The 15,296-nt window shown below is 47.3% G+C and overlaps 3 protein-coding genes across 3 annotated transcripts; 1 reads left to right on the plus strand and 2 right to left on the minus strand.

Annotated features, from left to right (window-relative positions):
* LOC8059215 (GDSL esterase/lipase At5g45670) lies at positions 4,151–6,575 on the plus strand. Its single transcript, XM_002456237.2, has 4 exons — positions 4,151–4,617; positions 5,283–5,407; positions 5,525–6,023; positions 6,146–6,575. Exons 1-4 carry the CDS (start codon positions 4,371–4,373, stop codon positions 6,367–6,369), a joined length of 1,095 nt encoding a protein of 364 aa, XP_002456282.1. The 5' UTR covers positions 4,151–4,370; the 3' UTR covers positions 6,370–6,575.
* LOC8061879 (HVA22-like protein f) lies at positions 6,722–8,437 on the minus strand. Its single transcript, XM_002458387.2, has 5 exons — positions 7,870–8,437; positions 7,737–7,763; positions 7,519–7,641; positions 7,162–7,408; positions 6,722–7,019 (listed from the first exon to the last, which is right to left on the minus strand). Exons 1-5 carry the CDS (start codon positions 7,914–7,916, stop codon positions 6,993–6,995), a joined length of 471 nt encoding a protein of 156 aa, XP_002458432.1. The 5' UTR covers positions 7,917–8,437; the 3' UTR covers positions 6,722–6,992.
* Positions 8,519–13,055, minus strand: LOC8069823. Its single transcript, XM_002458389.2, has 3 exons — positions 12,874–13,055; positions 12,382–12,715; positions 8,519–11,611 (listed from the first exon to the last, which is right to left on the minus strand). The coding sequence occupies exons 1-3, from the start codon at positions 12,909–12,911 to the stop codon at positions 8,873–8,875; spliced, it is 3,111 nt and encodes a 1,036-aa protein (XP_002458434.2). The 5' UTR covers positions 12,912–13,055; the 3' UTR covers positions 8,519–8,872.

Here is a 15,296-nt window from a genome sequence, read left to right on the forward strand (position 1 = left end):
TCCCCACCTAATTTTTTTTCATCCATCCCATCGAATCTTTAGACACATGCATGGAACATTAAATGTAGATAAAAAAATGAACTAATTATACAGTTTAGTTGAGAATCGCGAGACGAATCTTTTAAGCCTAGTTACTCCATGATTAGCCTTAAGTGCTACAGTAACCCACATATGCTAATGACAGATTAATTATGCTTAATAAATTTGTCTTGCAGTTTTCTGACGAGCTATGTAATTTGTTTTTTTTTAGTTTCTAAAAACCCCTCCCGACATCCTTCCGACACATCCGATGTGACACCCAAAAAATTTTTATCCCCAATCTAAACAGGCCCTTAGCAAGTCTAGATTAGGCTAGGCCATAATGAAGCATTATTACCATAAATTTACTGACATTTGATTAGGCAACAATTGGTTATTGGTTCTTGTTAGTGCACCACTCATCATCATCATCATCTTATTCTTGAACTTCCTCTTGCCCTAATACTAAGAGGATGTCTGATACCTGCTTGTTTGGGGTAGGTAATCTGTTTCCTTGTTTGGTGCGATGACTTCAAACAACAGCGGTTGCTTTGCTGCTGCATTACACGTTACTAGCAAAATCATTTAGTTTGGCTCATAGGTTTCTTGAATTCATGCATGATGTATATCTGAAACTACTTTAGATTAAATCTATGTTTCAATTCAAACTACTTGGCTGGACATTCTTTTTGTAAGGCGGTAGATGTAAGTAAGAAGCATCGGTGCTGAACTAAATGGAGTACGGCAAAGAGCTGATGTACTGATTGATACAAATGTGCTGTGCTCATGATGAAATGTCTTCTGGCTAAGCCCTTTGTTCTCCCTCCAATTGCTGGGGACTGGGGTTTGATCAATACAAACGGGGGAAGTCAAGGCAAAACAGCACCAAACCCATGTTACATGTTTCATGCACCTATACATTAATGTGGCTTGTTTCGGCGTTAAAAACGAATGGGGGTACTCTGGCCGTATGTCATTTTCCCATATGCTGGAGCTGGACTGGTCGGCTTCATAGATCTTTTTACCTACTTTTGAGGCTACTGTGCTCACCAACTCGTTGCATTTATTGACGGATTTGATTCCCTCTGGATCTGCTTCTTGTTGAAGCAAAAAAAGAAAAAGAAGAGTAAATAAATTGAATTTTGACTCAAGCTACAGCTAGGCTGCGAAGTACTCATGGAGGAAGATTTATGATGTATGGGTTAAATTATTAGGATCTAATCATGTTGGCGGCCGAGGAAACCGATGGAAGAGTTACACTCTGACGCACGAACAGTCTCCTAAAGCCTTTTCTGTACCGTGGCTGCCCTGTTTGCTTTTCATAAGTTTGGCGGATAAGTCATGACAGAAAATATTATTGACTGATTTGTTGTAAGAAAAAAATAATACTAAATGACTAGCAAATTTGATTGATAGGCTCAAACGAATCAACCGTTATATAATATTTTTTTTCACAATAAATCAGCGAACAATACTTTTCAGAGCATAAGCCAAATTTCACTAAAACGAACAGGTCAGCAATAATATCGCAAGTTTTAGTGTATACTTTATCCCTGTCAACTGAGAGTATCATCTGTGTTTGGTAGAGGTAAAAAAACTGGCACATGTTTGTTTCACTATTTGCATGGCCTGCTCAACAAATCAACCAACAATACTTTCTTCTATGACTTATCAGCTAAACGAACAAAAGCCAGTATATTACCTCCCACACCACAAAATCCATGGGCGTGTAGCATGACTACATAATGCTGTGAACCAGCAGGGTGTAGCATTTTGTTTTAGGGTTTTGAAGAAAAAAAATATATGACGCAGTATTATATATCTACGGTGTAGTCGTGGTGTCTGCTAGGACCCTATATGCAGTAAATAGTAGTACATGGATCGTGCACGTAGTATTATGAGAAATCAATGCTACGAGGCGCGTCGCCGAGATTGCCGAGTCTGGCGGCAGGGAGTCAGGGACCAGCGGCAGCTAGGTGGAGTGCGCATGCGCTCCAGATTTTTGCCCGTGGAGCCAGCCGGTGAGCCGGAGCCTGGGCTGACACGGTCATAATTCCATCCGTGGCCCAAACCGAATGACCAAGGCCTTGTTTACTTCTAAAATTTTTTCGGATTTCGACGCCGTAGCATTTTTATTTTTATTTGACAAATATTATCTAATCATGGATTAATTAGGCTCAAAAGATTCATCTCGTGATTTACAGGCAAACTATGCAATTAGTTTTTTATTTTCATCTATATCTAATGCTTCATGCATGTGCTTAAAAATTTGATATGACGAGGAATCTTGAAAAGTTTTTGGTTTTTGGAGTGAAGTAAACAAGGCCCGAATCACATCACACCTGACTAGCTGCACCTAGGCCCGCATTGCAGGTCGTCGCCCGGTGCATTCTTGCGAATTCGCAGCCCCTTGCTTGTTCACGGTCACACTCACACGACTAGCAGCCATTACACACGTCCTTGGATGGATCACCCGAAATGGCCATGTCACCATGTTAATCAGAAGGCTGTAGTGTAGAAAGCGTGCGTGTAGAGCAAGCGGGACGAGGGGCAGGGACGTGGCCCCCCGCGCGGTTGGGGGAATGAAGTAAAGCGCCGCCGCGGTAGGTTTTCCCCCGCCCGCGCGCGTCATGTGCGCCTACCTGTAGCTCGATCGCTCCGATCGCTCGCTCTGGGCGGCGCGGAATGCCGGCCAGCTCACTGGTGGATCAGGCAGTGCATGCGTCGCAGCGTCGAGCGCTACAGGAAAATGATTTCGGGGGGCTGCTGCACTGCACTGCACTGTACCGTACCGTACCGCACCGTCGGCGTTTCGACGTACTTGAAGGAGCTGGAGCTCTCTCATGCACGTTACCTCCTTCCTACCGCGATTAATGGATCGGATCGATGATGCCTTGCCCGTGCATGTGCCTCTCTAGAAGTCGAAGCACTGCTGCATGGTAATTGGTACATGCCGAGATGATGCACTGCTTTCACGGCACGGGGAACACTGTTGGCAGCACACAGTGAGTGGAGTGACGCATTCAGGCGGTACTGTCGACGCTGCACGCCAGTCGCCAGGGGAAGGATCCATGCACCCCATAGGCCACAGCCGACACCATGACACCACGCACCAGATCTCCGAGTAAGGTCTTGTTTAGATCCAAACACTTTTGGAATTAGCTATTGTAACATTTTCATTTGTATTTAACAATTAGTGTTCAATCATAGACTAACTAGGCTCAAAAGATTTGTCTCGAGATTTACAGTTAAATTGTGTAATTAGTTATTTTTTTTAATCTATATTTAATACTTTATGTATATATGCGTTTAAAGATTGGATGTGATGGAAAATTTTATGAACTTTTCGAATCTAAACAAGGCCTAACTGTTGCAACTGATCCGCTCCACACAGCACGCTGCGAACCCCGGCCTTCGTGCTGCTACCATCATCACGAATGCGCGCACGCACCACGCAGCGCAGTGATAGCAAGATACAGTATACTTCCTCCGTCCCTGAAAGAATCAATTCCTAGGATCCGTGCCAGTCAAACTTTTTAAAGTTTGACTAACTTTATAGAAAAGAGTAACAACATCTATAATATAAAATACACATTATATGAAAATATATTTTATGATGAATCTAATAATACTAATTTGATACTATAAATCTTAGCATTTTTTTCTAGAAATTTGGTCAAAATTTAAAAAGTCTGACTTAGGACAACTCTAGAAATTGATTCTTTCATGGACGGAGGGAGGGAGTACATGTAGTACTTCTGCCTTTTTCACTGGGATCAGCCTTGCATTGGCCGTGGCCTGGCCTGCAGCTAGCAGGCCCTGGGGAATTCAATGAAGTGACGAGATCCGTACTTCGTCTAACCGCTACCTGCTGGCTACAGAACAGGACAGTAGTAGTAAAAGTTCAGTTCCGTCACCGTCAGTAATCGGGTCCTTCGGACCAGGGCGCACATCCATGTTCACTCGCACAGTAGAAGCGGAACCGAGGAACGACATGGCCACGTTGCCGCGATTGAATGCGCGCGCGGCGGCTCCCAGAGCTTCCGTTTCCAACTCCGCTTGATCGATGATGGAGCGCCCGGCCCACAATGGACACCGCGCTGCATGCGACCTTCCCATATGCAGGCAGCAGGCGAGTGTCGTCCACTCCTCTCCATCCCTGCTGCGCTGCCACCGCGTTGGGCCGGAGTTGCCGTTCTCGCCTATATATACTGCCGCGTGACTCGCGTGTCGTCGTTCTTCAGGGACGACGGAGCAGTTCTGTGAGTGACAAGTCGCGCGCGGCGGCCAGCACGATCTCCCCTCTACCTCTAGGCCTCTAGCTATAGCATTGGCGCGCGACGCGCGGGGCCATGGAGGTGAGGCGGCTGCTGTGCGTGGTGGCGGTGGTGGTGAGCTGTTGGGCGCTGGCGGCGCCGGTGGCGCGGTGCGACCCGCAGGTGCCGTGCTACTTCATCTTCGGCGACTCGCTGGTGGACAACGGCAACAACAACTACATCGTGTCGCTGGCGCGAGCAAACTACCCGCCCTACGGCATCGACTTCGCCGGCGGGCCGTCGGGGCGCTTCACCAACGGGCTCACCACCGTTGATGTCATCGGTAAGCTTCCAGCTACACGACCGCGGCGGCTTGGCCGGCGGTACGGTGTGGTCACACGCTCAGGTCGAGGTCGATCGAGCAGGCTAGCTCTATCGTCGTAGCCGGTGATCGACGTGATCGATGTTTTATGGTCGTCATGCACGTACGTATACATGTCTGGGTGATAACATGCAACCTGACAAGACATGCTGCGTGAGGGCGCGCGGCTGACAAATCCAAACAATGACGGATGGGAGTTTCGTAGCTGTAGTTGTTGAACAAGGAAGAGGCCAAAGAGCCGACGAGGTATAGTCTAGTCCAGTACTACAGTCCACACTACTAGCTGATCGCTCCTCAGTCATCCAACTTGCCAATGTACTGTAGCAGCGTGAAAGAAGGTGCGCTCGGTCGATGACTCTTACCGGAATTTAATACGTACACTAGGGTGGATAGAGATATGCGGCTGTAGCTAGATCTGTATAGGATGGATGAAGATGGCTAGGCACCGCCTACGTTCAATTATGGTTGCTACTAGTATAAAACTTTGCACGAGTCACTCGTGCCAGAGCTCCTGAAGCAGACACCCATGCCATGCATCCATATTGAGCGTCCATGTGTGTGTTTTTCTTTCCTTTTTTGGATGAATTGCTATTATGTGTTTAATTCCTTTGCAATAAATTGCACAGCTCAACTTCTGGGGTTCGACAACTTCATCCCGCCGTTCGCCGCAACGAGCGGGGACCAGCTCCTCGGCGGCGCCAACTTCGCCTCCGCCGCCGCCGGCATCCGCGCCGAGACCGGCCAGCAGCTGGTATGCATGCTTGCTAGCTAGCGAATCCAATGCGTGAGTGAAGAGCTAGAAAACCGGCCCAAACAAGGCAACAACCACTAATAAACACGACGCACACATATGGTACGTACGGTGCAGGGCGGGCGGATCCCGTTCGCGGGGCAGGTGCAGAACTACCAGACGGCGGTGCAGACGCTGGTGAGCATCCTGGGCGACCAGGACACGGCGTCGGACCACCTGAGCCGGTGCATCTTCAGCATCGGCATGGGCAGCAACGACTACCTCAACAACTACTTCATGCCGGCCTTCTACAACACGGGCAGCCGGTACACGCCCGAGCAGTACGCCGACTCGCTCATCGCCGACTACCGCCGCTACCTGCAGACGCTCTACAGCTACGGCGCGCGCAAGGTGGTCATGATCGGCGTCGGCCAGGTCGGGTGCGCCCCCAACGAGCTCGCGCGCTACAGCGCCGACGGCGTCACCTGCGTCGACCGCATCGACGACGCCATCCAGATGTTCAACCGCCGCCTCGTCGGCCTCGTCGACGAGTTCAACGCGCTGCCTGGAGCACACTTCACCTTCATCAACGCATACAACATCTTCGACGACATCCTCGCCAACGCCGCCTCCTACGGTAATTAATTAGTAGTAACTAGTAAATACATAGTAACACACAGTCTGTCAGTGAAATTACTGGACCCGATCGACGATCGTCATATCGATCACCACCCGTGCGTGCATGGCGTACAAATGCAGGGTTCACGGTGACCAACGCCGGGTGCTGCGGGGTGGGCAGGAACAACGGGCAGGTGACGTGCCTGCCGTACCAGGCGCCGTGCGCCAACAGGGACCAGCACATCTTCTGGGACGCGTTCCACCCGTCGGAGGCGGCCAACATCATCGTCGGACGCCGGTCGTACCGCGCCGAGTCACCCAACGACGTCTACCCGATGGACATCAGCACGCTCGCCTCCATCTGATCTCATCTCATCCGTCCAAATTATAACAGCAGTTTCAGTTCATTCCCCTAATATAGTCCACCGTACTCACCAATGCAAAGGGTGCAAACGGGGCTCGAATATTCTTTACTGTACAAGCTCGTATATCTGTAATTTTTGCAACTCATACTTTGGTATATTTGCAGCGGATACTTAGAAAAAAATAATTGATTCACTTTTTTTTTCGATTTTATGCTCATCATGCATGCATGCCTGAATTGGCAAAAGATCAAAACAGGCACAATTCTCACATGTTCTGTAACTTAACTAGACAGATAAATTTGTTGTGTGGTTGCATTCCGACAGACGTAGTTAACTCATAAGATTTCACAAGTACACCACCAAATTTGCAGCTTCATTCAAACCATGCATGCTCTCATGGACTCATGGCATCTTTTCTTGAACTGTTGGCAAGCCCGATGTAATAATGATCAAACACACACGCATACCATGTCTGCACAAATAATTACACAATGCAAACCGATAGAATTACACCCATCCACATCCACGGCAGGCATCAGACTGCTTCGGTTTTCACCCGAAACAATTCAGATTGCTTCATCTGAAACTATGAATCGAATCCCTTCAGTTCAGCGCACGCTAAGCTAGGTCCTCTTGGCTTCCTCTTCAGCCTGCAGCAGTTTCAGATGCTTCTCCGTCAGGGGTGAAAAAGAAAAGACAACCAAGGCGATCCAAAATCATCACCGAAACTCTCTGTAAAAACGAAATGAACCCTGGGCAGTGGGCAGCTGAGATGAAGAAAGAAGAACTCACAGCTCGGATGATCTTGTCAAGGGCGTCGGGCCCGTGGGTCTCGATGAAGCGCTCGACGGACTTGCGCGCGTCGAGGCTCATCATCTGCAGCACCCGGCGCTGGCGCTCGTTGTAGATGGGGCTCACGTAGTTGCCGATCTTGAAGTAGCGCCGGACGTGCGCTTCGTAGATGTAGGCCGCACCGTTGAAGATGGGCAGCACCAGCCAGCAGCAGAAGAGCAGCTTCATGTACGGCCACAGGGGAAACCTGACAAAAGAAAAGAACCGCCGCGCGCCGAAGGTGAATTCTTTGTTCTTGGGGGCTCAGGCAGGCGCTCAGCGTTTGGTGTGGCCACCGGAAGAATTGTTAAAATTTACCACTGCAGCACTTTCCAGCATGAGAGCTCGAAGAGGGTGATCAGGGAGTACAGGACCCAGTAGGTGAGCCACTGCTGATCGTCCAGGGAAGAAGGGCTCTCTATGGCGCGCATGGACGCGTACCTGTTAATTTTGAAGAAGAAAAAAACTCTATTAGCATTCAGCACACGGTCGTGGTGATTGTGTCTGAAGAACTGAAGGAGTGGATTGTTACTTACAGAGGATAAAGCAGCATGATCCCTGGCCTATCCGGTGCAAAAAAAGGAATTATGGAAATGGTCAGAGTTCATGGATCAAAGAACAGAACAAGGCTAAAAGGCTTTGGGACAGCCATTGGCATGTAGAGCTTACCCGACAAGGGCGTCCAGATTTCTAGCAAGGGTACCAAGAACACCCATGATCTGTTGTCGACCAGATTGCTCTAAGGTTTCTTGATCTCCTCGTTTTGAGATTCTTACTTCGAGAAGCTTGGCCTGACGTTCTTGATCTCCTTCCCGTTGTGTAGATGACAAGGGATGCGCAGATGGATTTATACTTCTGTGAAGGTTGTTTAATATTGTGGGGATTAAAGGAGAGGAGGAAGAAAGGCATCCGTGCTGATACCATGCAAAGTCTTCTTTACTCTTGGTCCAAGGAAAGTAAGAACATTGCAGTAGGAAAGGTCTGAAGCAACTGCGTGCATCACCAGTAACCTTTTTCCTAGGTTGTAGGATCAGAGGGCTCCCAACAGTGAAAAAGTTTTTTAGTGGGAATCAAGGAGCCAGCAGCTGATTACCATAAAGGCCAAGACTGATGAATCTGGCAAAAGGACCATTTCATTCTGAATGTTCCCTTCGACATATCTTTCAAATGTAAGAAAGCCAAAAAAGGTGAAACATGCAGCTTTGTAACAGCAGTGACTAATAATTGCAAATCAATGAGGTGCAGCATCCGAAAGTTTGCATGATGGTTTCCAGAAGCTGACTGAAAGTAAATTTTATGCTTTACTTTCGAGCTTAAATAATACAGTACACCGTCTGTGAAATTGAACTGCTGCCCATCAAGTGGGTTCATAGCAAATACTGCTTAGTCTTAGAAATTGAATGCCCACAAAACACTCAAGTAGTTACAATCTGTACAATTGAACTGTCCTCAAGCTTTTGTCAGATATGGCATGACATGTAATCAAACAATCAAATAACCTTGCACATTTGACCAGGAAAATTACAAGAATAAAGCAATCCATCAATTGCTAAACTAAAATGTTCAGAAATGTAGAGCTCTTACAAGTTTCCTGTGCCTGACTGTTTGAATACTGAAAAACTCCAGAGCTATCTTCAACAAGGACGCCTTATTATTTTTTTATTGCTTTCCACTATAATACAACCGAATTGATACCCCTATCAACCGAAAACTTGGTGGAGTATAGCAGTTTGGAATGATCATTCAGGTTTTGACCTGGCTTCAACATGGTATTAGCCCCTGCAACCAACCCAGGCCTAGACCATGTTTCAATAGGCGGAACTGGACCGGAACTGGCCCTTGGATTGTTGCTTTCATTTCTTGACGTTTGAACAGCATCCCTTGCTATTCTTTTACTAAAATCAAGTACCTGAGGACCAACTGCATCACTAAGTGACCAGCCAGGTGAATGGTTCACAATGTTTGGGCCCATAGACATTAAATCCTGTGTATCTGTAACAAGTTGTCTCTTTGCAGGTTGTTGTGAAACATTATCTGTTGCATAAGCTGTTCTGTTGCTTATTGGCTTTGCAGGTTGCTGTGAAACATTATCTGCATAAGCTGAACTATTGCTTATTGGTTCGGCAAAGCTAGCAGCCTTCCTACCATCTGCATTTGTAAGACTGCCTGCACAAGCTACTCTACCTGTGGAAACAGACTCATTAGCCAAACCAGTTGCAAGAGAAAGACTCAGTCCAGGAGAAGAGCTTCTGGACAACGAATTATCCGCACCATACTCAAAAAAGGATGTGACAGATGCAGAAGATGAGTTTGCACCAGGTATCTGGTAGGGTTGGCAAATAGACATAGAACTAGGATCATCGTAAGACAACAAAGTGGATTTCTGATACTTTTCCTTCATACTTGCAGTTAGCAATGATTTTGGAACCAGGGAAGATTGGTTCACTGCTGGACCCACAAAACACTGATCTTTCCTACTCATCTGTGCTGCCGGAGTCCACAAATGAGACTGTTGATTCTGAGGAATGCTTATCAATTGAGGTGGTTGATGTAGCTCTAGATGCCTAGTCTGAGAGTTGGTGCTGACTATAGCTGCCTTATTGAGTTCAGCTTGACGAACAAACTGATTACCAAAATTCCAAGTGCAATCTTTCACGGTTGGAGCACTATTTATTGGTTGTGGCCTTTGGTTATGGAGGCCACTGAAAGCAGTATTTTGCCCTTGCATGCTATTGTTGGGAATCCTTGCCAAAAAATCTGAAGAGTTGTTTAGATGCACTCTTGGTGTCACAGAATCCTGACAAGGGAATGATCTCTTTTGGGGTAACTGACATGAGATTGTGGATAGGCGGCTTGCTTCAATGGCAACATTGTCAGGACTCACTTGATCCATGGTCGATACATTATGATCCTTGCTATGTGAGCAAACTGAGACGGTCTTACCCATCAAACGAACTGTGGGTTGCTGCAGATGATGATCACCTTCGCCCCCATAACCATCAAGAGCTGGTTTCCCAACTTGAGAGCTGCTTAGACCTATCTGTTTCTGACCTTGCATTACATAGGTCATGCCACTCAACCACGGTTGTTTCTGATATCTTACTGCGTTCATTGACTCTGCATTACTAAACCTGTTTTCGCCTATCTTTACATTGCAGTTTGAGATCTCCATCCGTTCGAGGCCCGGTAGCTTCATAAAAGTCATTCCAATGTTAGCAGGACTGCAAATTGGATGAAGTTTTGAGTGCGAGCTACCCTGGTTATCTGTAGATAGTGCCACACATGGATCCACATGTTTCCTACTTCCATGGCACACATTAGTTCTTAAGTTACCAGGTCTGGTAGTTGGGATGCATTCCTTGGCAGGCATACTTCTGAATGAAGACATGTCATTTGAATCAACTCTTGTGCTGAAAACTGAATGTGATACTGCAGAGGGCAACGCGCTAGCTTGATATGAAAGTTGGTTGGCAGGCACGGGTAGTGCAACCGCTGCACTAGTGATATCAGTACTCTTCTTGCCCTTAACTGGTGCATCTTTATATTTAGTTTCTTCAGCTCTTGTTCTCATGGCAGGTGGACTGCTAGTAGAATTAGTACCATGTTTTTTTATTTCCTGAGAGCAGTTCTTGTTCACATCAAAACAACCCTGCAGAGGGTAACCAGAACCAGATTTTGACCTCAGAACAGAATGAGAACCTAAAGCAGACACGTCAGTAAATTTCAACTGCATATCACCAAGACCTGGTTTCACCATATTGATGTTCTTATGATTCGGCAGACCATCAATCCCAACAGTGGAAGGGTGACTCCCTGCCACATCATTGTGGGAGATGCATGCTGGCTCACTGTCTTCACTTTTCACCAAGTCTTCAAGAGGAGATGGCGTCTGAGCAGTGATGTCAGATGCATCTATCAGCTCCAAGGGTACAACTTCTGGTATAGAATCTGCTTCGGTTTGATTTGTTATAAATGATTCTTCTATAACAGTTGGAAGTTCATGAACACCAGTCCGAAACATAACCTTGGAGCTCTCTAATTCAAGGAGAGGGAGATCTCCAAAGATATCATCTTTGGGCCCTGTGGAAGTTTTCACCATTTCGTGGCCAGTGTTTGTAGGCTTATTAGTTGAACCATTGACTTCTATGACTTGCTTATTTACAGAGGAGGTCACTTCCTTTATCCCGTAGAGGTCACTATTCATTTCACTAGAAGGGTCCGTTCTCTCTCTGTGTCGCTTTTTCACGCTGTTTTCATGAGTTGGCATGCGATCACATGCCTCTTCCAGTTTCTTCCTTGGTTCAAGTACTGTACTTGTATGGACAGTAGAACTTTTATGCTTTCTCAGCATTGCCATATGCAACTTCTGTTCATGTAAACGAAATGTTGACTGAGGCTTAGCAGTTCTCTCCTGTTAATGAACATGTATTACTTACTATGAGCTGAAAATACATAGAAGGAAAATGAATATCTATGCATTTTAGTTGTAGATTGTTCAAAAACAGTTCGCAAGAATACTGTCGTGCATGCATCTCCAATACACTTTGTTACACTATCTCTAGCACAAAAGAATGAGAACAAAATTTCTTTCAGGAAATGCCTAGCTGGTGGAGAGTAGTTTAGTTCAGATAAACTGAATTATGGCTTACATCTCATCAGAGTTGTTGAACAAGATTTGGTAGATTGTACAACTGTCCTCAGCAGAGGGGGGAGGGAATCATTATTCATTAATAGGCTCAGTGTTTAAAGATGGTAAGACTCCTCCACTAGCATTCATCGATAAAGAACAAAATCCTACAGCAGGAAATTCACAAATTTTCAACCCACTGCGTTGCACTGTGCCACTATCTGGGCATCGTTCAGTACATTGCATACAACTTTGATGTTAATAAGCTCAGTGTTTAAAGACGGTACACTCCTCCACTAGCATTAATTGATCAAGAACAAAATCCTACAGCAGGAAATTCACAATTTTTCAGCCCGCTGCGTTGCACTATGCCACTATCTGGGCATTGTTCAGTACATTGCATACAGCTTCGATGTCTACATGACCAGATTTCTTGCACATTGTTGATTGTTCAGTACAATGTGCTTGTGGCTCATCCTAAACCTAAAAGTCTAAAACCTACCACTACCAGCCCACCAAGCTAAAGCACATGCACCCATGAAGCAAAGCCATACCTTGTTCGACAGAAAGGACCTAAACTGAAGCACACGCCGCCGTTTCCTGGCCCTCTCGCCCGTGGAGTTCGAGCGAGATCCCTTCCTCTTGGTCCCCTTCCGCAGCGCACTGCCGCGGACCCCGGCTGCCGCAGCCTCTCCGCCCTTGGCGCCAGCCAAAAGCCGGGCCTGCCCCGCCGCGAGCTCGTGCTTCCACCACCGTGACAGCGGCTTCGGGTCCATCGGCGGGAACCGCGGCGGCGGCGGCGGCTCCCCCTCCCCTTCGCTGCAGCCGCCGCCGACGAACGGGTAGCACTCGGCCGCGTCGACGGCCCGCATCCTCATGGCGTAACCCCTGCGCGCCATTCAGTCCAACAGGTCAGGCGCGTACGCTCGGGAACACCCCCGCTCACGTCAGAACACAGCACAGCCATGCCGAATGGTCAGAAGACGAAGCAGAAGCTGGAGCCGGGAGGGAAAGACGGAGAAGGACGCGCGCGCGCGCGCGCTTACCGTATGGAGAATGGCTCGGCGGCAGCGGGCTTGGCCATCCTGGCTCCCTCTCACCCGGGGCGCAGGCGCGCTCCGCCGGCGAGAAATGGGGATGGCGTCTGAGAGGAGTGGGGGGAGCAGTTCGAGCTGAGAAATGAGACGAGCGAGCGAAGGGAAGGGCGGAGAAGACTAGAGGAGGCGGGGCGGCGAAAGAAAAAAGAGAACAAAAAGCGAGTCGAGACAGAGAGAGAGAGGGGTGGGCGTGGGAGTGGGACAGAGGTGCAGCCAGTGAGGGACTAGGGGGTGGGTCCCGTCGCGCGGCGGATTGGACGTCAGCACGGTTCACCGGGTTCACCGGGTCGCCTGCTTTCAATTACTGCCCTGCCTCGTGAAGCGCGCGTGTTCTCGGTTCTTTGGTGGGGCTGGCCGCGTCGTGTACGCTGCGCGCTGTGGTGCCGGTGCCGCGGCGGTGGCGGTGGTGATGGTGAGTGGTGGGCGGTGGGCCGGGGAACCAAGGGGACCCGAGTACTCGACCCGTCGACCGGCCGGGTGCGCAGGCGGCCTTGCCCCGCGGGCGTCCCGCTCCCGCGTCCGCGGTTCGGGGTTTCGGCTGCCCGAGCGACCGAGACACCGAGTCGTGTCAGCCTGCTCGGCATGATGTGTAAATTTTTCAAACCGAGGATTTCCCATTTCTATTACTGTACTAAATAAGTAACGGAAATACAGCAGAGTTTTAGTTAGCTCAGGAAGCAAAAATGGGTCAGAACAAACCACCAACATTAGGCCTTGTTTAGTTCGCTAAATTTTTCAAGATTCCCCGTCACATCAAATCTTACGGCACATGTATGGAGCATTAAATATAGATGAAAACAAAAACTATTTGCACAGTTAATCTGTAAACCGCGAGATGAATCTTTTGAGTCTAGTTACTCTATAATTGGATAATGTTTGTCAAATAAAAACGAAAGTGCTACAGTGCCGTTTTTCACCATTTTTTGCGAACTGAACAAGGCCTTAGAAGACAGACAAAAGAGCGGCCGAGAACAAGCCCCACAAGACAGAAAGAAAGGCCACCAGTTTGTACAGGCTACCAAGCCACTGCTTTGAGACTATCAACGAGCACGCTACTACGCTAGTGACAAACAGACTGCTGAGCATAACAGCACATAAAAACCATCGCGGCTCTGAACTGGCCGGCTCTTGATCAGCGTCACCGTCCTTCCTTGAATCCGATTAGCGAACTTTGATTCTAGTCTTCCATATTGGACACTTGGTATCCATTTTTCACACCATTTCCAACATTATTGCTGGGGAAGAAGAACGTCACCGTCATTCCTTGAATCCGATTAGCAAACTTTGATTCTAGTCTTCCATATTGGCCACTTGGTATCCATTTTTCACACCATTTTCTAACATTATTGCTGGGGAAGAAGAAATATCAGTGCCCCAAACACATGGCAAAAGTAGCCCAAATCACGTTAGCAATGCAATATGGGAAGAGCAAGTGCTGCACATAAAAAGTAGCAGGAAGGTCTTCCTTCACCCGATCATGTCATGGCAGAAGAAAGAGGCTAGCAATAGTTTAACGAGAAAAAAAGGACCATTTGAGTTCATAAAGTTTATTCTGTGACCCTTCGTGCTCTATCGCTAACGCGCGACTCGTCTACGGAGTTAGCCTTATCTTTTTCTCCATCTCTAGCCTCTCTCTTCTTCTCTATCTCTAGCAAGCATTAGAAGAGACTCTGATAAGGCAGATTAGACCGACAATGGGGAGTTGGGGACAGGAGAGATGGTGGCAAGTTAGAGGCGGGAGACAAGAGAGATGATGATAAGTTAGGCTTTGTTTAAATTGGAGATGAAAAATTTTTAAATGTCACATCGGAAACTACAAGACAAATCTATTAAGCATAATTAATCTGTCATTAGCATATTATGCTACTGTAGTACTTAAGGCTAATCATAGATTAACTAGACTTAAAAGATTTGTCTCGTGATTTTCAACCAAACTGTGTAATTAATTTATTTTTTATCTACATTTAATGTTCTATATATATGTTAAAAGATTCGATGTGACGAGGAAACTAAACATGGCCTTAGAGTCGATGGTGACGCAACTGAAAACAGGCGCCGGAAGAGACGGACGAACAAGCGGGGTTAAGGCAGGGGCAACATGGCCATGGCGATGAGAGGAAGGGAAAGAAGGAGAGCGCACGACTCTACAGTGCCGTGCATCGTGGTAGGGCGCTTCACTAATAGCGTGACCCATCACGCAAAATTTGCGTCCATTCAAGAGTTGTCTAGTCAATATGGTGTTTGAATCATTATGAACGTGATTGTAAATCACAAAGGTTTATACAAGACATGTTCGTGGGCTAGACTGAGAAGTCTAGTTTAAAATTAATATTGCAATATGGTGTTTGAATCATTATGAACGTGATTGTAAA

Source organism: Sorghum bicolor, chromosome 3 (genome assembly GCF_000003195.3).
Source record: "Sorghum bicolor cultivar BTx623 chromosome 3, Sorghum_bicolor_NCBIv3, whole genome shotgun sequence".
NCBI lineage: Eukaryota > Viridiplantae > Streptophyta > Magnoliopsida > Poales > Poaceae > Sorghum > Sorghum bicolor.

Excerpts from the sequence above, each read along its gene's own strand:
- LOC8059215 (XM_002456237.2), top strand. The coding sequence starts at position 4,371 with ATGGAGGTGAGGCGGCTGCTGTGCGTGGTGGCGGTGGTGGTGAGCTGT. Across the intron at positions 5,408-5,524 it reads CCGAGACCGGCCAGCAGCTG|GGCGGGCGGATCCCGTTCGC; the intron begins GTATGCATGCTT and ends CGTACGGTGCAG. Across the intron at positions 6,024-6,145 it reads CGCCAACGCCGCCTCCTACG|GGTTCACGGTGACCAACGCC; the intron begins GTAATTAATTAG and ends GTACAAATGCAG.
- LOC8061879 (XM_002458387.2), bottom strand. The coding sequence starts at position 7,916 with ATGGGTGTTCTTGGTACCCTTGCTAGAAATCTGGACGCCCTTGTCGG. Across the intron at positions 7,409-7,518 it reads TGCTGGAAAGTGCTGCAGTG|GTTTCCCCTGTGGCCGTACA; the intron begins GTAAATTTTAAC and ends TTCTTTTGTCAG. Across the intron at positions 7,020-7,161 it reads TTGACAAGATCATCCGAGCT|GCTGAAGAGGAAGCCAAGAG; the intron begins GTGAGTTCTTCT and ends AAACTGCTGCAG.
- LOC8069823 (XM_002458389.2), bottom strand. The coding sequence starts at position 12,911 with ATGGCCAAGCCCGCTGCCGCCGAGCCATTCTCCATACG. Across the intron at positions 12,716-12,873 it reads GCCGAGCCATTCTCCATACG|GGGTTACGCCATGAGGATGC; the intron begins GTAAGCGCGCGC and ends AATGGCGCGCAG. Across the intron at positions 11,612-12,381 it reads GGTCCTTTCTGTCGAACAAG|GAGAGAACTGCTAAGCCTCA; the intron begins GTATGGCTTTGC and ends GTTCATTAACAG.